This window comes from Cottoperca gobio, chromosome 8 (genome assembly GCF_900634415.1).
Source record: "Cottoperca gobio chromosome 8, fCotGob3.1, whole genome shotgun sequence".
NCBI lineage: Eukaryota > Metazoa > Chordata > Actinopteri > Perciformes > Bovichtidae > Cottoperca > Cottoperca gobio.
The window spans coordinates 18,966,785-18,989,993 of NC_041362.1; the positions used below are offsets into that span (position 1 = coordinate 18,966,785).

The window sequence follows — 23,209 nt, forward strand, 5'->3', positions numbered from 1 at the left end:
TGGTAGAGGCTAGACGTTAGTCATTCACTTAGCTTCACTTTTCTTCATCTTCTTCTTCTTTCTCTATCTTTCTCCAAGTTCTTCTTCTGTCCAAGTATGTGTAATGTATTCCTTTGACACTTGGCTGACACTTTATTCAGCTTGGTCACGATTGTAATTCACTCCAACACAGTCACATACACACACATAGGAGTACACACACACCTGTGCGCTTGCTGATGACCTCCACCATGGTAGAGGGGAAGTAGCCCACTCTGTCATTTCCTGTTCGGTTGTCATGGATACAGCCTTTCCAGCGTCCGTCAGGGTGCTGCTCTAGAACCTGTCAGGTCGGCATGTTAACGACAACAACGTTACGTTTCATTTTACACCTCAAACTGTGTCTGCTGCTTGAATAATAGTATTGAAATCTATTTTTAGCACTCAAGAAGTTACTGAAAAGCCGTAAAAAAAAAAACATCAAACAACCATCTGTTTTGTGAAATTCTTTTTTCTGTCAACCCCAAATACTAAACATTATAATACTAAGCATTCGGAACAGTCCAAAATACCCTGCGCCAGACAGAATGTAAGCCAAATTGTTAATTCAGACCCTGAGGGAGGAAGCACAGGCACTGCTTGGCTTCCTTATTACACTAATAAGTGCCCAAAGGCTGCATAAATGCTGATAAATATTCATGTGCTGGGTGGACTGCACTGTAGAAAGGGAATACATGTTTCTGTAAAACATATTCGTAGTAAATGAGGAAAGCTCATTGTTGCATATTCATTATCTCACCAAACAAGGAGCGAAGCTCTCTCAAACCACCTGCTAATAATTCACCAAAGTGACATGATCGTCAGATTTTATGTGATTAATTTATCCAAGCGCTTTGAGACTGCAGCGTGCTGCTACCTAGAATATTAAATATATGTGATGACCAGGTACAGATACTGGAAAAACCTTTGTACTGTCTCATCAGTTTAGCTTTATTTGCAACAGTGGAGCACAAGCTGCAGCTCCCCCTAGGGACAAGAGTGATGATTTGCAGAGAAATGTCTGCGCTGACGACTATTTAAATATCAATTCATCAGGAAATTGGCATTAAGAATGGCACTATTTTGATCATTTAAAGATAGAAAAATTTAATAAGAGATAAAACTTAATGCATCACTATAGTGAACAAGCAGAGCTCGACTAACATCACTTCTCTGCTTTGGTTTCAGAAATGCTGTGTGTTCGTCCATAATGACATCTATTTTGTTGTTGTAGACATTGAGAATGGCCATTTTGTTTGTGTGTGTGTGTGTGTGTGTGTGTGTGTGTGTGTGTGTGTGTGTGCGCGTGTGCGTGCGTGTGTGCGTGCGTGTGTGTGTGTGTGCGTGTGTGTTACCGTAATGACGTCTCCTGCTTTGATGTTGAGACTGGTCAGGTCGTAGTTGTTGCAGTAATCCTTCATAGCCCGAACCTGAAGGGCCGCTGACGCATCTGAGAGACAGAGAGAGAGTACATGTTATTATTATTTATTTAAATATGAGGCGGGACCAAAGCTAGATTCTGTTTTTTTAATGCAATCAGAAGAGTGGGACCTGCATTTATCACAGTCCCTCTAAAATCATATTAATAACTAATTGTTAGTGCAATGAGCCACTTTCTGCCACATTTGCATGTAAACTATTAATTACAAATCAATACAGCGTTTTTGAGAATCTGTACAGTTTCACAAACATCTGTGATAAACAGCGATACTCAATCGATATTTACTTACAGCCCAAATAGGGGCTTCACCTTGTCCAACAAAACAGTTCCAGTTATGGAGACTCTCTTTAAACCACAATGCTGTACCAGCACTTTTCAAAATGCAACTTTCAACATTCCCTCCTACCCCTCAGCAGCTGTTTGATCTCTCGGCTGGCTTGTGTTGCAGTGAACTGGTAGACGATGTCGAGTGCAGTCTGGCTGTAGGTGTTTCTCACTGCGGCATTGATTCCGCTCTGTGGACGAGAAAGATATTTATTTAATTTTCTTATTTGTTTGTTTCATGCAAACATGAAGTGAGAAATGAGAGAGTGAAAACAGAATGGAGGGTTTAATCTTCTGCCCTGTTATTTTTACGTTTGTTAATCCAAACACACAGTACCCACTTACATAATACTCATAAACAAGTTCTTTCATACTAATTAAACACCTCAGGGATGGAATAACTCACCATCATGACGTCCTCATGCTGGTACTCACACACTCATTGACACATATTTCCTCTTGTTTTCATTAACCTGTAGCATTTTCATGTCACCAGCACATATGGGTCATTTACATGATCTCTCTCCTGCATTGCAGTTCTTTATTCTTCATAACTGAGCCTCAATTTCATTGCATGGGGATGAAACTTTCCAAACCCTTTCACAAATAGGCTATAGGCCTCGGCCCCCCAATGCATTTAATACTTGCCACGGAGCCCTATCTCAGAATATTTTCATTATAATGACGTGTCTGTTAACACACAGTAGAAGCAAATATGTCTTTGAAGATGTCCTCTGCTAGTGTTGCATTTAATATAACCCTGACATCACCTGACACATGTGTTCTTCAATATTTTCTGTATTCCCTCTGCTTAACGTCTGCAGAGCATATTCATTTATTTCAATTTGCAATGGAAAACCTTCTCCACAGTCGGGTCGTCATCACAGAAAACAAGCAGACTTATTGTTTGACAAAGAAAATCCATTTGTTTTATTGTAATTTCACGGAAATAGAAAATGCCTCCCCTTTTTATGTGTTGCTGCCACAGGTATAATATGTTACAGCAGGAGGTTTTGGCCTTGAAGTGTTCAAAATGATATTTTAATTGTCCTTAAAGTGGAATCCAGCCCAGAGGGGAGTACTAGAAAGTCTTTAGTAAAGTTCCGCTTACTTCCAGCAGGAGTCTCACTGCCTCGGTCTTCCCACACAGGGCAGCTTCATGCAGGGCAGTGCCTGCTTTGGTCTGTCTGTTGATGTCGATACCTGCCTGGATCAACAGTCTGACAGCAGAAGAAAGTGCATGCGGTGAGACCGATAAGGGAGGTGTCAAAGGAAACACAGATGTAGACACACAAGGATGCACAGAGACGAGGAATTGAATGAGTGGCGTAGGAGATATAGCAAAGAGAAAAGAGAGAAATAAAGTGAGATCATGGAGACTGCACCTGATTTACAGGACAGTGCTGGCAGTACTCTATATGTTCTCTGCATGCCAACAAATTAACGACCCAAAGCAACAATGTGTTGTTCTGTCTCTCAATGCTTCCTGACTTCTCTGCCGTCTGTGTCACTATCAGCCCAGAGACATCTGTCATATAAAAGAAAAGCCTCAGTAGTTTCATTAGACAGCTGGGCCTCGAAGCTTTTAGCAGGTATACAGTGCATTTGTTGGGGTACTATTTTCAGCTGTGGATTAACACACAGTTGGTAAATTAGTGAGTGTTTACAGCACCACGGTGGTGTATGTAGTATCCAATCAATACGTTCATCATAATGAATTATGCCGCACTTGATTTCAATGAGAATATATTAGAATTATTGTGTTACAGATTAAATTGATTTTTCTGGCCATCATCATCAAATAACCAACTTGTCTGTTCACATTGATACTCGTCCTATGAGGCTGTGTTAAAACATGGAACAGGTGATCAGAGCTAGAGGGAAGAGGATAGAGGTGAGGGGAGTCTTCCTCCCCCCTCTCCATATCTCCCACACTAGTTTTGCTGTGTGTACGTGTGAGGACAAAATCAGAGACTAATTCAAATGCACAACTAAAAATGAATCTTAACTAGATTACCAGTAAATACAGGCGTTTATACACATTCATAAGATCATTTTGTGCTTCAGAAACGTGAGCTGCTCCGTCAAAAACAGACGTCACGCGTAAAGCAAGCAGTGATACGTTGATGAAAAGTGATTCTTCTTTAAACTATAACTAATGTTATCCTGACAATCTCCACCGCCATCACAAACTCTAATCACAGTTCTTTCACTTCCCATGTGGTCACTGCGGCCCCCATAGGCCCAACATGCAGCTGTGTTTCTGAGGCGCAGGACAACATGGGCTCTGCTGTAACTCCTTAATGTAGGCTTGCAATCCGACTCAGTGACCTGGCAAAGGTATGCGGTAGACTTGAGGGATAAGTGAGTGTGGATGAGTCTTCGGCTCGTACTTGATCGTTGGATCAATGTATGCTGCTGCTGGTCTTTTCATTCATTAAGCTAAGAATATCACCAGCCTTAACTTTAACTGACTTTAAAAAGTACATCATGTTCAGATGACAACAGTCATGAAAAAAAGAGCTGCCAAACACACATTTAATGTTCCTCTAACTTCTGTATGTGTGTGTTTATGTGTGTGTTTATGTGTGTGTTTATGTGTGTGTTTATGTGTGTGTGTGTGTGTGTGTGTTAATGTGTGTGTTTATATGTGTGTGTGTTTATGTGTGTGTGTGTGTGTGTGTGTGTGTGTTTAAGTGTGTGTTTATGTGTGCGTGTGTGTGTGTGTGTTTATGTGTGTGTGTGTTTATGTGAGTGTGTGTGTGTGCGTGTGTGTGTGTGTTTATGTGTGTGCGTGTGTGTGTTTATGTAAGTGTGTTTATGTGTGTGTTTATGTGTGTGTTTATGTGTGTGTGTGTGTGTGTGTGTGTGTGTGTGTGTTTATGTAAGTGTGTTTATGTGAGTGTGTGAGTGTGTGTGTGTGTTTATGTAAGTGTGTTTATGTGAGTGTGTGTGTGTGTGTGTGTGTGTGTGTGTGTGTGTGTGAGTGTGTGTGTGTCTTCCCCAGACTGCTGGCCATGCCTAATGAGCATCGTTCATCAGTGTCACTTCTAGAGCAGCACGCTCAACTATGACAGGCTTGATTCTCTCTCTCTTTATTTTTCTACCCCTCTCTCTCCTTCTCCCTCTTATCTTCCCTCAGTCACAGTCGTCTCTCATCTTTCAGTGTCTCCCTCCTTCCCTCAGCCTCTCTGTCTGCCAGGCAGGCAAACCCTGGAACTGACACACACACACACCCACCCACACACACACACACACAGTATACAGTGCAGAATTACTCAAAAGTGTTTGAGAGCAGGAATAAGGACTTTGTGGTGTGTGTTTATTTGTGTAGCACATCACTCTGCTGGGATCTTTCATCACACGGCAACAACAATCATTTATCCAAGATGCTCTTTTTCAACAAACAAACAAAAATTAGACGAGTATCCCCGTCGAGATGAGATTATAATGACTTGACATTTAGTGTGACATTAGAGTGCCGTGCAGATCTGCAGTAGTACAACTTATTTAAGAGTATCTGACTGATGCATCATCTCTCACAGTATGACAACACATTCGCTCCATTATCCCGACACTTAATTGGATCATAATGTTCCCTGAAATGTATCTGTTTCCTCAGAAAGATCAGGAGGACATTTAAACCCAATTGTTTATTAGAAATGGTGTGATTGTGTGTGTGTGTGTGTGTGTGTTTACCTGATAATGTCTATGTGTCCGTTCTTGGCGGCCAGGTGGAGAGGAGATGTCCCGTTGGGGTCGGTGGTGTCTCCTTTTTTGGGCTCCAGCAAAGCAGCACACATGTTACTGGACAGCAACAACTGGACCACCTACACACACACACACACACACACACACACACACACACACACACACACACACACACACACACACACAGCTGATCATTTCTGTAGGTTGTCTTCAGGTGCTGCTGTTTTTTGAAGAATGACTAAATCCGCAGGTTCTTACCCCGACTCTGCCGAACTCACAGGCCAGGTCCAGAGGTGTTTTCCCTGCGTTGTCCACAATACACGGGTTGGACTGATGCTGCAACAGCATCTCCGACTGGAAACAGGAAACATCCGTTATTAAGGGCAGGACACACTCTGGAGAGGTCGGCAGGTCGTCTATCCCAAGGCTAACACGAAGGTCAAATCTTTTCTTTGCTTAGGAAGAGTCGTAACTGAGTGAAATGACGCAGACGTATCTAAGTGGCCGCCGTGATAAAAGCTGAGGGAATTCTCTAAATATTAAGGAAAGGTGCTTCAATACTTAGCAAACACTAGACCATGGTTTATTAAAGGAAAGGAGTTCATACTGTCCCACAATCCCTTGCGACACAACATTTGGCCGTTCACAAAAACAAACTATCAACAAATAATGATTCATTAATATGAGGTGACGGGCGGGTGAGCGTGAGCAACCATTCTGAAAGTGACTTTTATGTCTGGTAGCCTTTATTTACTTATTTATTCAATTCCAACCCTGGGACTCAGGTAATATTTTTCACCGTAACACACGGGGCAAAATATGGGCTTTTAGTAGTCCATCTTCAGAACACCGAACACCACTGCGTCCAATCGTAGCTTAGTAACCACGTCTTGGTTGTGCGACATAGAGCCAAAGTCATGACTTCACATCCGTGCGAGCCTCTTTCCACTAGCTTCTTAACAGGCAGCAGCAACAAACAGGGATGTGTTAAAGAACAGCTAGCCACATCACATGCACACAACGCTCACAGAAAGCCCCACACACAAACTGCAGATTTGACTCATTTTGCTAAAGAAAACTATGAATAAATATCTTCTTCTTTTTATTCCATGACTGAAACGAGACCATGATGAGACGGCACCGACGTCATTAAACACTAACTGTGATACTAACTGTTATTATTGTTGTCAAAGGAGAGGAAACAACATATTATAGACTTTTTTTCTTTTATGCAGCATTTGCATGTTTGCACCATATCAAGATATCAAGAGCACAAAGAGCAGTCAGGAGGGCTCACAGTTAACAATGGCAACAACTCGGTTTGGGAGAAAGAAACTAGGCGATATTGTGGCCCAACTAAGTCTAAAATATTCATTCCTGATGACAAAATGTTGAAAGTTTTCATTCAATCCTTCTTGTCTTTGAATATTATAAGACCTTTAGGCAACTAAAACCTGGAGATTTGACACAAGACTAATGTTGACAAATGAACACTAATTTGAAGCCACACATCCTTGCTGTGAGACAACAGTGCTCCCCCCACACATACAAACATTGCAAGGATAAAAAGACATAATTATGCAATGAATACACAAACACAAGCAGTTACATGAAAACACACATGCCTGCACAGAAAACATGTCACGCTCGGCACTACAGAAAAGCAGGGCTGAGCAGACACATCAGCAGGGAACACATTAATACTCATTGTTCAATTGTTCAATGATTTCTAAGCCTGTTTATATATTAAATATGTACCTTTGCTTACCTTGTGTGTGCTCTAAAAAGAATCACAATATGGAGAGGGATGGAACTGTTTACTTAGTTGACTGCATATAAAAAGCAGATTCTTCCCCTAGATGAGTTAAAGAGAATCCTTCCCTGTAGGCGCGCCAGCTCCTTGCTGTATATTAGACTGTGACATTAAGCGAAAAGAAAAGCTTGGTTAAAGTGATGAAAGACTTAAAGGGCTAAATTCCCATAAGAGGAATTAGATCATTGTGTCTTCTAATGCACCTTAAAAAATGGAACAAATTGGGAGAATAGTCCAAATTAGATTCCCTCGCCTCAGATAAAAACCCGTCTCGACACACTTGTTGTTCTCTCAAATCTTTTCTGTGCCTTGCTGGATGTTTAATGATTCATGTCTTAATCTGTGGTCTGTTTCAGTTTTTGTAATGTATTATTTATTTGCCCTTGCACACTGGGAGCAGCTGTGCATTAGAGCTTCAGTCTCTGTATAAATCAAGGCTATTTAATCAAATAGAAGCAGTGGGTCTTCAGTGTTGGAGCCTGTGAACGCTGCGCATCGCTCTCCTCGAGGGTATGTTAGCTGCTGTGGTGAATCTGCTATATTCGTGTTGTTGGCCAGGCTGCAGCAGCACTGCAGTGTTTGTTCTTAGCCTGTAAAGTGGAATTTTCTGTAGCTCCATTGATTCCTTTTGATTCTTTACCTCGTCCAATCTTTTTTTTTTTACATTTTTGACACAGGGGAAAGGGGAACTATGTATATTGCAGTGACTGGATAAAAACCAGACATTACTGATGAGTAAACTTAAAGGCAGACTAATTCAAGACCTATGAATCAGAACCCACATCTCATATGTTCCAGCAATCCCTTGTCACAGCAAATGTTCAGGAGTGTGTGTGTGTGCGTGTGTTGTGTGTGTTTATGTGTGTGCGTGTGTGTGTTTATGTAAGTGTGTTTATGTGTGTGTTTATGTGTGTGTTTATGTGTGTGTGTGTGTGTGTGTGTGTGTGTGTGTGTTTATGTAAGTGTGTTTATGTGAGTGTGTGAGTGTGTGTGTGTTTATGTAAGTGTGTTTATGTGAGTGTGTGTGTGTGTGTGTGTGTGTGTGTGTGTGTGTGTGAGTGTGTGTGTGTCTTCCCCAGACTGCTGGCCATGCCTAATGAGCATCGTTCATCAGTGTCACTTCTAGAGCAGCACGCTCAACTATGACAGGCTTGATTCTCTCTCTCTTTATTTTTCTACCCCTCTCTCTCCTTCTCCCTCTTATCTTCCCTCAGTCACAGTCGTCTCTCATCTTTCAGTGTCTCCCTCCTTCCCTCAGCCTCTCTGTCTGCCAGGCAGGCAAACCCTGGAACTGACACACACACACACCCACCCACACACACACACACACAGTATACAGTGCAGAATTACTCAAAAGTGTTTGAGAGCAGGAATAAGGACTTTGTGGTGTGTGTTTATTTGTGTAGCACATCACTCTGCTGGGATCTTTCATCACACGGCAACAACAATCATTTATCCAAGATGCTCTTTTTCAACAAACAAACAAAAATTAGACGAGTATCCCCGTCGAGATGAGATTATAATGACTTGACATTTAGTGTGACATTAGAGTGCCGTGCAGATCTGCAGTAGTACAACTTATTTAAGAGTATCTGACTGATGCATCATCTCTCACAGTATGACAACACATTCGCTCCATTATCCCGACACTTAATTGGATCATAATGTTCCCTGAAATGTATCTGTTTCCTCAGAAAGATCAGGAGGACATTTAAACCCAATTGTTTATTAGAAATGGTGTGATTGTGTGTGTGTGTGTGTGTGTGTTTACCTGATAATGTCTATGTGTCCGTTCTTGGCGGCCAGGTGGAGAGGAGATGTCCCGTTGGGGTCGGTGGTGTCTCCTTTTTTGGGCTCCAGCAAAGCAGCACACATGTTACTGGACAGCAACAACTGGACCACCTACACACACACACACACACACACACACACACACACACACACACACACACACACACACACACACACAGCTGATCATTTCTGTAGGTTGTCTTCAGGTGCTGCTGTTTTTTGAAGAATGACTAAATCCGCAGGTTCTTACCCCGACTCTGCCGAACTCACAGGCCAGGTCCAGAGGTGTTTTCCCTGCGTTGTCCACAATACACGGGTTGGACTGATGCTGCAACAGCATCTCCGACTGGAAACAGGAAACATCCGTTATTAAGGGCAGGACACACTCTGGAGAGGTCGGCAGGTCGTCTATCCCAAGGCTAACACGAAGGTCAAATCTTTTCTTTGCTTAGGAAGAGTCGTAACTGAGTGAAATGACGCAGACGTATCTAAGTGGCCGCCGTGATAAAAGCTGAGGGAATTCTCTAAATATTAAGGAAAGGTGCTTCAATACTTAGCAAACACTAGACCATGGTTTATTAAAGGAAAGGAGTTCATACTGTCCCACAATCCCTTGCGACACAACATTTGGCCGTTCACAAAAACAAACTATCAACAAATAATGATTCATTAATATGAGGTGACGGGCGGGTGAGCGTGAGCAACCATTCTGAAAGTGACTTTTATGTCTGGTAGCCTTTATTTACTTATTTATTCAATTCCAACCCTGGGACTCAGGTAATATTTTTCACCGTAACACACGGGGCAAAATATGGGCTTTTAGTAGTCCATCTTCAGAACACCGAACACCACTGCGTCCAATCGTAGCTTAGTAACCACGTCTTGGTTGTGCGACATAGAGCCAAAGTCATGACTTCACATCCGTGCGAGCCTCTTTCCACTAGCTTCTTAACAGGCAGCAGCAACAAACAGGGATGTGTTAAAGAACAGCTAGCCACATCACATGCACACAACGCTCACAGAAAGCCCCACACACAAACTGCAGATTTGACTCATTTTGCTAAAGAAAACTATGAATAAATATCTTCTTCTTTTTATTCCATGACTGAAACGAGACCATGATGAGACGGCACCGACGTCATTAAACACTAACTGTGATACTAACTGTTATTATTGTTGTCAAAGGAGAGGAAACAACATATTATAGACTTTTTTTCTTTTATGCAGCATTTGCATGTTTGCACCATATCAAGATATCAAGAGCACAAAGAGCAGTCAGGAGGGCTCACAGTTAACAATGGCAACAACTCGGTTTGGGAGAAAGAAACTAGGCGATATTGTGGCCCAACTAAGTCTAAAATATTCATTCCTGATGACAAAATGTTGAAAGTTTTCATTCAATCCTTCTTGTCTTTGAATATTATAAGACCTTTAGGCAACTAAAACCTGGAGATTTGACACAAGACTAATGTTGACAAATGAACACTAATTTGAAGCCACACATCCTTGCTGTGAGACAACAGTGCTCCCCCCACACATACAAACATTGCAAGGATAAAAAGACATAATTATGCAATGAATACACAAACACAAGCAGTTACATGAAAACACACATGCCTGCACAGAAAACATGTCACGCTCGGCACTACAGAAAAGCAGGGCTGAGCAGACACATCAGCAGGGAACACATTAATACTCATTGTTCAATTGTTCAATGATTTCTAAGCCTGTTTATATATTAAATATGTACCTTTGCTTACCTTGTGTGTGCTCTAAAAAGAATCACAATATGGAGAGGGATGGAACTGTTTACTTAGTTGACTGCATATAAAAAGCAGATTCTTCCCCTAGATGAGTTAAAGAGAATCCTTCCCTGTAGGCGCGCCAGCTCCTTGCTGTATATTAGACTGTGACATTAAGCGAAAAGAAAAGCTTGGTTAAAGTGATGAAAGACTTAAAGGGCTAAATTCCCATAAGAGGAATTAGATCATTGTGTCTTCTAATGCACCTTAAAAAATGGAACAAATTGGGAGAATAGTCCAAATTAGATTCCCTCGCCTCAGATAAAAACCCGTCTCGACACACTTGTTGTTCTCTCAAATCTTTTCTGTGCCTTGCTGGATGTTTAATGATTCATGTCTTAATCTGTGGTCTGTTTCAGTTTTTGTAATGTATTATTTATTTGCCCTTGCACACTGGGAGCAGCTGTGCATTAGAGCTTCAGTCTCTGTATAAATCAAGGCTATTTAATCAAATAGAAGCAGTGGGTCTTCAGTGTTGGAGCCTGTGAACGCTGCGCATCGCTCTCCTCGAGGGTATGTTAGCTGCTGTGGTGAATCTGCTATATTCGTGTTGTTGGCCAGGCTGCAGCAGCACTGCAGTGTTTGTTCTTAGCCTGTAAAGTGGAATTTTCTGTAGCTCCATTGATTCCTTTTGATTCTTTACTCGTCCAATCTTTTTTTTTTTTTACATTTTTGACACAGGGGAAAGGGGAACTATGTATATTGCAGTGACTGGATAAAAACCAGACATTACTGATGAGTAAACTTAAAGGCAGACTAATTCAAGACCTATGAATCAGAACCCACATCTCACATATGTTCAGCAATCCTTGTCACAGCAGGTAAAGTGCAGGTGAACTTAACAACACTGATGACGGCTCTTAAGCAAAGTAAGTTAAGAATGGAGACATTCAGGGAGCTACCTAGCTACATGACATAGCCACCCAGAGACAGAAGAAGCGGTGGCGGTGGAATGGTAGGGTAAGTGAAGTGGAATAAAGGCAACTCAGTCTGATAATCATGTTAAACGTGCAATAACTGTGCAATAATTTGGCCACTTGGGGACAGCAGAAACAAGCTGTAAACACTGACGTGACTTTCAAGTTGATGTAGATAATATGTTAGCTAACAGCTGCCTGTTTACATTTAGACAAAGAGGCACATTAGCATTCAGTCGTGTCTATGGCCGCCACATGAATGTCTTGCTTAGCACTGTTTTCGCTCTCTAACTTCTGAGGGATCTTTTGCTTTTTTAGCTAGTTGCTAACTTTGTCTGTCTGCTGTCTGATGATGGGCACATGGATGGATTACTGAACATGCCTATGGGGCACAGACCCAAAGTGTTGACATCAAACAGGAAGAGACTCAAAATGACCACAAAGAGAGATAAAATGACTACAACTACACCAGAACTACTACAAACATCTGTAAAACTGTGAGGAACAGCAGAGTGTGGTGATAATGCTATGAGGGGTTGTGACTGCAAGAGGCCTCTTTCACATTTGATCCATTGTTATTATAAAAATTAGATTATAGCCGCTCTTAAGCGCTAAAAAAAACAATGAACTATTTAATTCTCTGTGGGAGTCCATTCTGCTCCTTCAGACCTGAAGGATGCTGAGTTATGAATTATGATCGATACCATGAAGCTCCACTCTGTTTTTGGTAGATTGTATCCCTCACCACGTCGTAGTGGCCGTGCTGCGCTGCCAGGTGGAGAGGAATCTGTCCTTCATCTGATTGTCCATTGACAGATGAGCCAGATTTCAGCAGCATCTTCATCGGCTCCGCCTTCCCCTGCCAGGCTGCGTAGTGCAGCGGCCGCATGCCTGCACACACAGAAGCACACACATGCAGTTTACCATACAGACCGTAACACTGAGATACATGACTATATCAATCAGTGAGGGTGATGTTCTACTTTCACACTGCAAACTCATTTTAGTGCTCATTTCAGACTTGTTTGTTTGTTAAATCATTTTTTTTCAAATAGAGTCCATATCAGATTCCAGTGTGACCTGAGGCCTGTACTACGAAGCAGGATTTAGGGTCAGCGAGGTAACTTCAGGGTTTCAGTCCTGCGACGGTGGTTCACTTCTGACCGGGGTAGATCGCCATGGTAACTTATGCTGCACACCTAACCTGCTCCGGAGCAATCTACCTATATTAAATAAATATAAGAACTTAATTCAAAGCGGTAAATAGGTCGTGGAGTCAGACTGTGCAGTGTACATACTGTAGACCTACTGTATGTGGGTGATCATCTAGATATGAAAGCACATCTGCTTACAGCTTTGAATTATGTTTTAACATTATTTTTTTATTTGCTCCCAAGTCCGTTTTACAGAAAGACTTTCACTAAATCATTATCTGAGCAACACCTTCCTTTAATGGAATACACAAATGTCATTATAGTGAGATCTACTCGTGCCCTAGCTGCGCAGCAATGTCATATATCTATTCATCTACACATTCACACAGTCGGAGATTTCTTACCAGCTGTCCTGCATTTGGCAGTTGCATTTGACGTGAATGGATTCACAATTTCAGGATGTCCAGAGTGACGTATCGAAAAGTCGCATGAACTCTAATGGAAGCGTTCAGGCTGCGGTCGCTTTGCAAACAATATGTGCAAAAAACAACTCAGATTTGGGCCACTTTTTGTCTGCAGTATGAATGTATCCAGTGTGTGTGTGTGTGTGTGTGTGTGTGTGTGTGTGTGTGTGTGTGTGTGTGTGTGTGTGTGTGTGTGTGTGTGTGTGTGAGCATTTCCTACTCACCTTTCTGATCTCTGATGTCAACAGCAGCCTGTGACTCCAGCAGCAGAGTGATGAGCTCCAGGTTCCCATTGAGCGACGCATGATGCAACGGAGAGAATCTATAGTACACACACACACACACACACACACACACACACACACACACACACACACACACACACACACACACCCACACAAAGTCAGTGATAATGGCAAAGAGCTCAGCTTGACAAATAGATTTAATAGCAGAGGATTAGGATCTAAGGGAGAGATGGGATGGTGGGAGCTAAAAACATTTTACAAGAGGAAGGTTATTATTTTATGTAAAGGATACAGTGTGTGTGTGTGCGTATGTGTGTGCGTGTGTTTGTGAGTGTGTGTGTGTGTGCGCGTGTGTGTGTATGTGTGTGTGAGGCCAGAGGGTGTATGCTGAGTAGATGAGATTGACATGTCAGCCTTGATGGATAAGCATGGGAAAGAGTATAAGAAGGAGAAATCATCACGTAACCTGAGGACATAGGCAGGCAAACACGCACATAAAATCCCTTCCTCTCACACACGCGCGCACGCACACACACACCTTCTATCTGACTCATATCAACAGTGACATGTGTCTCCTTCTTCCTCTCTACGACTCTTCTTCTCCTCTCTGGAGATTTGCTGCTAGCTGTCAAACCCTGCCACAGACTGCGTTATGAGGGTTCCGACCTTCGGCACTGATGCCCCGTGAAACTAAGTTCACATAAACTGCCAAACATGCAATAATCGGGGCGATTATCTCCGTGTGCTCCAGTTTTACACAGGAGGCCGTTGAAGAGATAAAAACTGTCATTGTGTTTGTTGGGTTACAAATGAAGCTCCATGGAGCACAATGAGCTCACTGACCAGGATGCCTCTGTGGCCTCGAACGCACCACTATGTACATATGGCTGTACTCTCATTCTTCAAGTTACTGATGCATTCTGAAACTGCAATTTATGATCACACAAGGTCGACATAAACCTTTTTACAATGCTGTTTGGGGCTTTATGTGTATAGCTAAAAACAGGTAACTGAGTCATCTAGGTTATATATATATATATATATATATATATATATATATATATATATATATATATATATATATATATGCATATGCAATAATGTGATGCCAGAATTAGTAAAGCTCAAATGTTATAGTCATATTTACAGTACCAACTATGATGGCACTCGGAGGGCAGAGTCCAGGGCAAAGATGCATTCACGTGCTCATAGATAATGGGAGGTTCAAGGGAATGTTTCCAGTCTGGAACTCGTTTTTCCTTGATTATTCAGACACCACATGAATGCAGCAAAATGCCACGTAAGAAAATAAAAGTATATACAATTTAAACATGTTGGCTTGATAAGTATATTCAGCTGCCATGTCCGTCAACTTCATCCATGCACATCATTTCACAGCGCCTGTATTAGCGTCTTGCAAGTATTGTGCATGTATTGTGTGAATCAGCACGTGCAGACATGTGTCCAGATCACCTTTCAACTACACGTCAACGATGCCTGTTCCCCCCTTTCGCAGTCTTTATGCTAAGCTAAGCTAACTGGCTGCTGGCTCCAGCTACATGTCACTGTACAGCCATTAGAGTCTTATGTATCTTCTCATCTAACAATCGGCAAGAAAGTAGTCCTTTGTCTTCATCTTCCCCAAACTATTCTTTTAAAGCAAAGAAAAACTGTATCCCTAACCCTGATCCTTTTTATATGATGTGGAGGAATAGAAGCAGGAACCCAAGAGCAGGTAGACAGTAAATAGGAGTCAACAGGCTACACTGAGACATGTGGTCCCAAAATAACCATATATAAAGAGCTTTATTTGTGAGGTCTTTCTTTGTAAACCTTTCAAACCAAAAGCGAAAGAATGAAACTGTAAGGAGTGGATCTAACCGTGTGTTTGCGTTCCAGCCAAACCCCAGCCATAATTGTTTAGCGTTACGTTTGCCACACATCGGCTTTATCCTAAAAACCTTTGTAAACATACTGTTGAAGTACAAACAATAAAGCATCAATCTAACCGCTGCTCTTTGTCCAAGTCTGTAAGCTCAGCAGCTAAACATGACAAAAGGTCTGCTCTAACTCTGCCCTGCAGTACGAGAACAATGCTGCTTCTTTACTGCCATGTCTTCTACGTGGAGCCGGTGATGCTGCACATCTTTAGCTTCAGTCTGTTAGCACAAAGTCATGTCTGTAGCCATCAAGCGCATATTAAAGAACCTCATTAGATTCATTTTCATACCATGAAACATCAAAAGCTCAGGCAGAGACAATTTTTAACCCAGCTATCAGTTGTGTCCTCGTTTCTGCTCAGCCCTCACCTTAGTGTTGCTTGATTGGACGCTGAATGTTTTGTAACCATGGAGACGGTGCCAGCTTTACCATCGGCAGGTTGCATGTGTGAGTGTCAGCTTGCGAGCTCCTGAATCTCAACGTGTGAATTATTTTTGTGAGAAGGTTAGAGAAGATATTCCTGAATACGGGAGTCCCACTTGCTTTGAATGAGTGTGAGTGTGGAGCAGCATACTGAGCAGCGCTGTACTCCCAGAGTGACCTGCTCTAGTTTATTCACTACACATCACCTCTCCTCCTCCCGCACTTCTTTCTCTCAGTCGGGACTGTTTCCTCTTTTCAATTCCTGCTCTGTATCTTCCCTACGTGCTTTTCTACATCGCTTCTACTCTTTAAAATGTCACAAAAACTACTAATACTACTAATTATACTAATCCATGCTAATAATTCCTCTTTTTTATACTTTTTTTTCTAAATCTAAATCTAAATTAAATAAATAATAAAATTAAATATACATTGACAAAGACAAAAATATATGTTTGTATACTAAATTAAAGAGACATATAATATATATTATATAATATAATATTATTATATAATATTATATTACATTATATTATATGGTTATAATTTCAGGTGCATGAACAAGCAGCATTGTAATGTTGTATCTGGTCATTGTGGAGCTTTTAACTATTATTATACTAGTTTTTATTTTACTTGTTTTTAATGTTATATCATTATCAGCAAAGTAACCAATAACATAGCTTCCACAGTGCTCCTTGAATAAATGTGAAAAGAGATTTCCCATAGCAAAGGGCCTGCTTGTTAGGAGAGCGTGACGTCTCACCACCTGTCAGGTAACAGTGTTCTGATCATTGATCAACCACTCCTGTGAAGCCCTGTGCTGCCACAGCTGCCGGAGCAGCGGAGTTAGCGACGCTGTCACGCTCCGTGTGGGGATGCTCCTCCTTCCCGCTTGTCAACTCAGTTGGTGCCTGAACCTACCGAGACACCACTACACCAGCGACAACATGGAATATGTATAGCGTAAAACACAAGAAAGAATTAGTATGTATTAGTGTATATTATTATCAGTAGTAGTCTTCATAGCGACATCTTAAAGAGTAAAGCAATGAAGAAAAGCATATAACGAAGATAATAAAGGTATATGTACTTATATATAGTAAGACTGTGAGATGTTTGAAATGTTTTTATTAGAAATAAATACATCAATGCACAGTTTAATGGGCCGAAAGATGGGGGGGGGGGGCATATTTCTATGGAAGCGAAAAATGGTGACTTGTGATTGTGATCAAAGCTTAAAATTAAAAACGTGAGAAGACGTCAGCATCATTTGACCCTCCAGCAGCCCTACATTTGCCAGTGGCACGTTGAACCATCTTATCAGTGAGCAGGCAGAGGTTCCCACTGCGCGTGTGCCATCACCCACTTCTGCACATCAGCGACGACGGTGTCTTCTTCCCCTCGCTTTCCCCTCCAGGGTTAAACAGGGATACTGTTACACAATGCTGCAGCGAGTAAAACAGCCCTGCAGTGTGTCGGCAGGGTTCATGTATGGGGAGGGAAGCCCTTGTTTTTGCCAAATAGTAAAATCGGCATGCAATATTTATACTCCGCTTTCTCCTCTTCTCCTCCACACATCCGCCTCTCTTTCTCTCTCTCCATCTCCCTCCACGTCTCTTTCTCTTGCTCTACTTCCCTCCACAGCTCCGTCCTCTTTATCTTCCCGTGCTTCCTCTCCATTATGCCTCCCTCCATTTCTTCTCCTCCTGTTTACTCTCCATAAATCCATCACTCTTCTAACCATTTACTGCTTCCAATACCAGAGACTGATTCCAGCTCCATTACCCTGTTTCTCTGGAGTCTCCCTCTCACTCAACACTAGAGTACGTATGAAGGTTTAGCCCACGCTCACATTCTGTGCTCCTGCAGAGCAACGCTGCATGATGTTACAATCTTTCATGTAGTCTTTAGGTCTTTGAGGTTATGGACAGAAATGAGTCTCAACACTAGTGACAGACAAATACGTATGATTACTACCGCTGCCTCGAGTGTGACTTTAGTGCGTTCGGATTCACCAAAGTCACACAATAACACATATAAACTAACCGATCGGGGCAGCCACTTTCATCTTCTGCAAGCTTAAATGACTGTTTTTGTCAATGGAGTCTGGTGGACTTGAAGAGAGCATAGATAACGGCTTCAGTTCCTCGTCAGATCGGCCTGTTTGACAGATAAGATAAGATATGATCGACTTTATTGTTCCAATGGGAAATGTGCCTTTGACATCAGTGTCTGCAGTATAAAATCACAGCAAATCAACTCTAAAAAGACGACAAGTCATTCATCCATTCATTGCATATGCTTGTCTACATCAGGAAAAAGTGCATACGCAGTACAATATACAGCGATCAAGGACAAGAAGGACAAATACTGCATCCACATATTTCAGCCTAGGTGGTGTTAAGGGCTTTAATGAACCTGACGGTGCAGGTGAAGTGGTGAAAATATTCTAAATGCACTAAACTGATATGGATTTTTGGCTTTAATACGTTTTGCTGCTGCCCCTGTGCACAGCAGTACATACTTAGCTTTTGCAATCTCCATCTACTGTAATACACTCACTATAGATAAGTACCTCATACAACTCAGCTAGCTGTGCATATTTCCAACTACAAATATGATGCAAAGCAGTCCCAAGTTTGTGGGAGGAGCGTTGCTGGGCGTCTTGAGGTCAAGTGTAAGCCATGGTTTGTATCCATGTAGGGATGGAAGCCACAGTAAAGCCCACTTACTAAGACATCACTGAAGCCATATCTTGTTTATCTCGTTTCAGAAACCAAACTCGGTTTCATATGTTGCTTTTTCGATTCCTCTCACCAGCTGCCTCTGTTTATTTATCTGCGATGCTCATCTCTCTCTCATGATCCTCTTGAAGTCTGCATGTCTTTTTATATATTTTTAGCACACAAACACACACGCAAAGCCTTTTCATGGCGTTTTGTTGCTACACGATCACCCCCTTAAACAAGCTTTACACCGGTCCTCTTCACCTTCACACACACACACACACACACACACACACACACACACACACACACACACACACACACACACACAGTTTGACCCATTTTCAGTAATGAGGGACTTGTATGCCTCCAAGGCCTTCCCAAAGCACACCGCTCCAACAATCTCAGTCTGCTGCTGTGTGCTCACATGTGCATACAGTATGTGTCCACATTCTCCTGGCTCATATATCATGTTGTCTTGTGTGTCCATGTGTTATCTGTCCATAAAACACTAAAACAATTGGTCCAGATCATCTAAGAAGGAGTTCAGTATGTGTTGTTAGGAGACGATATCTCTGGCTGTGCCTTTGGAAACATGACGTCAGTGTGAAAGATACCCTGGAGGTGCATTAAAGCAAGTGTACAATTAGCCTTTTTGCTCAACAAGGTGACAATCCATTCTGGTAAAGCGTTCTTTTACGTCGAAGAGCTCATGGACACATTTTGTAAGCAACGTGTTGAGATGACTCACTTGTTAAATGGCATCTCAGTGTTATTCACCTTTAAGGAAGCAATCGCTGAGCAAAGACCCGTCTTTTAATTCAAGAATGCCTGTGTGTTCATGTTTCATTACTTCCTTTATAGCTTCTGAAGGCAAAGTGAGTGTACAAACACCCGACCAGCAACATTAATTATACACTTGATGATAACACTCTACCGTTTCTAAAATGTTCCCTCTGCTCATAATGGTTCGTCTGCATTTAGATGGAAACTGTTGTGAAGTGGACAATTGGGAGGACCGAGAAAAATCCTCAACAGTATTAAGCTGAGCTGACAGGTGGGTGTGCACGCATTTCCGGGCTGTATCCACATATTCACACACACACAGGAAGTAAACAAGCTTCTCTTCCTCGAAGTCGTGCACTACAAAATGGACCCTGATCTCCGAATTTCTAGTCTTCTACACAAAACAGAGAACAAAGAAGATAAAAGAGAGGAAAAAAAGGAAACTGGAACAGGATGGCAGGTTACAAACAAAAAGCGAGCTTTAATAAACAAAGCTGAATTCCACACAATGGTATACATTGAAACAAAAGTGAGGGAGCAGACCAAGGCAACAGAAACAGGACCAACCAGGTTGGCACGAGGGAACACGAGGGAACACGAGGGAACACAAGGATCACCGCAGGATCAACGCAGAAGGAACACAGAAGGAACGACCACATCAGGAAACATAGACGACAAACCGACAAGGAACAACGGGACACACACAAGTATATACACACGGACACTAATCACATAAACAGGACACAGCTGGAGGAGGCAGAGACACAAGGGCAGCAGGTGATCAGACACAGGACGATCAAATCAGGGCGGGACAAACAAATCACAGAAGGCGGGAAAACACACAAAGACGGGAAGTAAAACGAGACTGTTGGAAGGAGGTTGGGGTGGTGTAGTAGTTACAAAAACATGTGTGAAACCAGAAGTCAACGGTATTTGTTAAGTAACTTCCATTTTTAAGTAATCCCATATCTGTTGTTTTGTTTAAACCGAACCACTTTCTTTTCCTAACCCTAACCCGGTAGTTTCCTGCCACAGGTTCTGCTTGCACAGGCACACTGATCGCTCGTGTTGTTGGACTATCGTAGGTAAACACACGAAAATAAAATAACATTTCCTAAGCTATCCTATGAACCGTTGTATGTTCACACGTTGATGAAGTATGAACAGTGAAAAGTTACCCCAGTAGTTTATGTGAAAGAAGCTTATGTGTAAAGTCAAATCAGATTTCACTTCCTGCACCAGAAAAGAATGTGCTGAACAGGTATGAAGCTTTTCCCTCTTATTCTTTCCTTTTTCCAGGTTTTCTGTCTGTATTCTCACATCAGACACGCTTGCACAAACACACTCACATAAAGTGCATATATAATTGCGGTGGAGACTTTTGTAATGTACTCTCAGGTCTCAATGGGGATCTCCTTGTCAGGGTTTATGAAGAGGGATCTGTATCCTCTGTGCGCTCTAAGTGCTTTGTTGTTGTCACATCTCCAGTCTCTTGTGAGACACACTACTGTATGTCCTCACAAACGCTCTTTTTCTGTTCATGTCTCTCCTACGTAGCACTGTCTCCACTTTGCTGCGACTTAAATGAACTTAATAGCATACAAACGCTGACCAGTGTGTTGGTTCCCTGCTGTTTTGTAACGGCGTGTTAACACCAGATGATTGACAGCACTTAGTAAAATGCATTTTTCTACACGCAGCAGATGAGGAAAGTTCCCAATTAAGAGCTTTCTTTTTTTCACAGAGTGATTTCATAACGAGTCTCTGAGCGATTGCCAAGAAGAGCAAATGAATCTAAAATGAATACGCTTGTACAGACTCATTAGCCACGTGTGCTCATTATAAAACTAAATGTAGCTTGATCCATACGTTGCTATCATACTCTTTATTTGTGACTTATTCTTACACAGCCACGTTGGCATTAGTCAATATGGAGCACTTAATATTGTGAGAGGAATTGGGGTGGAAAAGAGGCAATAACAGTAAACACACTAATTAGATTACACTGTTCAGTTTCACTTAGTGGCAAAGCAGCGCTGAGAGGATTACTTTTGATCTCCATCTTCCCAGAAACCACTCTGTTCAGCTCGCTTTAAATGACTCACAGGAGCTGAAGCTGTCGTGACTCATGGTTATAAGAATTAGCATTGTATACCTTTAGTTGCTTCCTGCTTCACTGAGCAGACAGTCATGTGTCATGGATGAACAGATACTGTTAGTGCCAATTGAATGGAAAAGGTGAGGGCCACCGCGAGCATCTGGAACAGCTTCAATGTTCCAGAAACATTCAATGACACATTTAATATGTCTTACACTTTGGCTTTACAGACATATTGCAAAGCTAGTATTTGTGTTAGTTTGAGTCACAAAATATACCAAAACCTGAGAGGCCAGTTAGAAAAAACTAAGTGTTTGTTGTTGTATTACACATTTCAGCCACTAGGCTGAAGTGCACCACTACTCTTTGTCCTAGATAGGATTAAAAGCATTCATGTTTTCTGTCAGGTGAGTTTAAATTCAATGCACTCTAAACACAAGGCACATCTATTGTGCATTAGCAAGTTATATAAATTAAATCAGTGCAATCAATGCAATATTAAGTAAATACAGATGTACAGGATAAGATAAAATAAGCTTCTGTTGCAGCATCGATTACAAATGAGCCGCATTATGATTGTAAAATGAAAACAATGCTGGCAAAGCAACTGGAAACTAAACTGTAAATGTGTCTGAGAACAGAACAGACTGCTTGAAGACACTCAGCCTGAACACATTCAACCTAAGATCATCGAGACAGGAGGAGCTGTATGTGAGAACACAAATGTCCAATCATTCGGACCAGACATCAAACAGACTTTACTCTGCCAGCTGCCGAGTGCTCAGTCATGTAATGTCCAATTGAGCCAATGTGTGAATAGAACTGCTCATTGGCTGGGGCAATCCGAGGGTGAAGAAGAGGGTTCATCTCCACAAAGAAAATGTCTATCTAGAGAGAGACGTCTAGATTCAGGAATTTCTGTCAGTAAAAAAACGGCAAGGCCCTCTATTGTTTATGACAAAATTACGAGCCGGCTACCTGATCTTGGTGTAATCCGTGTCATGTCTTCCCAGGCGCCACCCCTCGCCTAAACCAAACGCAGGATTTCAAGTAAGTGAGAACGAGTCTGACACGGACAATCTCCTGCCGTGTGCTACATAACAGGGAAACTCTGGACAATGTGCTAACTGATTCTCCAGACATCATCCGGAGGTTATATGAGAAAACGAGTGGACACTGGAAGCGCAGGAACTCATCATTTTCATTCACATTGCAAGATCTGCGCTTTCCGAGTGCCCCTCTAGTTTCAGGACAGCAAAAATAAATAACCATCAAATGGTCTCAGCATATGATTCACATCACAGACCATTCACTGAGCTCTTGTGTCCTGTGTTTGCTGTTTCTTCACTCATTTATTCTGTCTTTTCCTTTTCCTTGTCACCCATTGGCATCAGCAGCACTCTCAATAAATGATCTGATTTCACATTGGGAACCCGTTTTGTTCCGGCTCTCCGTTCTGTCTGGAATTAGTGGAAAGGTTTGTCTGCAGGGTCTCAAACCTTCAGATCAGAGAATAGCTCTCTGTCACACATCAAAACCAAGATTGCGAGGATGT

General features: G+C 41.9%; 1 protein-coding gene across 9 annotated transcripts in view; it reads right to left on the reverse strand.

Moving 5' to 3' along the window:
• The window catches only part of caskin1 (CASK interacting protein 1), an 80,899-nt gene that overhangs the window by 31,354 nt on the left and 26,336 nt on the right, over nucleotides 1-23,209 (reverse strand). For 8 of the 9 annotated variants that reach the window (XM_029437365.1, XM_029437364.1, XM_029437360.1 and 5 more), the window contains exons 1-6: nucleotides 5,753-6,093; nucleotides 5,483-5,613; nucleotides 2,895-3,003; nucleotides 1,866-1,974; nucleotides 1,374-1,468; nucleotides 205-322 (exon numbers count right to left, since the gene is read on the reverse strand). In XM_029437365.1, the coding sequence (XP_029293225.1) occupies nucleotides 205-322; nucleotides 1,374-1,468; nucleotides 1,866-1,974; nucleotides 2,895-3,003; nucleotides 5,483-5,613; nucleotides 5,753-5,842 (652 nt within the window). In that variant the 5' untranslated portion in view covers nucleotides 5,843-6,093. Of the gene's footprint in view, nucleotides 1-204; nucleotides 323-1,373; nucleotides 1,469-1,865; nucleotides 1,975-2,894; nucleotides 3,004-5,482; nucleotides 5,614-5,752; nucleotides 6,094-9,078; nucleotides 9,210-9,348; nucleotides 9,445-12,562; nucleotides 12,709-13,659; nucleotides 13,758-23,209 lie in introns of those variants that run through there. The other variant, XM_029437366.1, reaches the window with a different exon arrangement.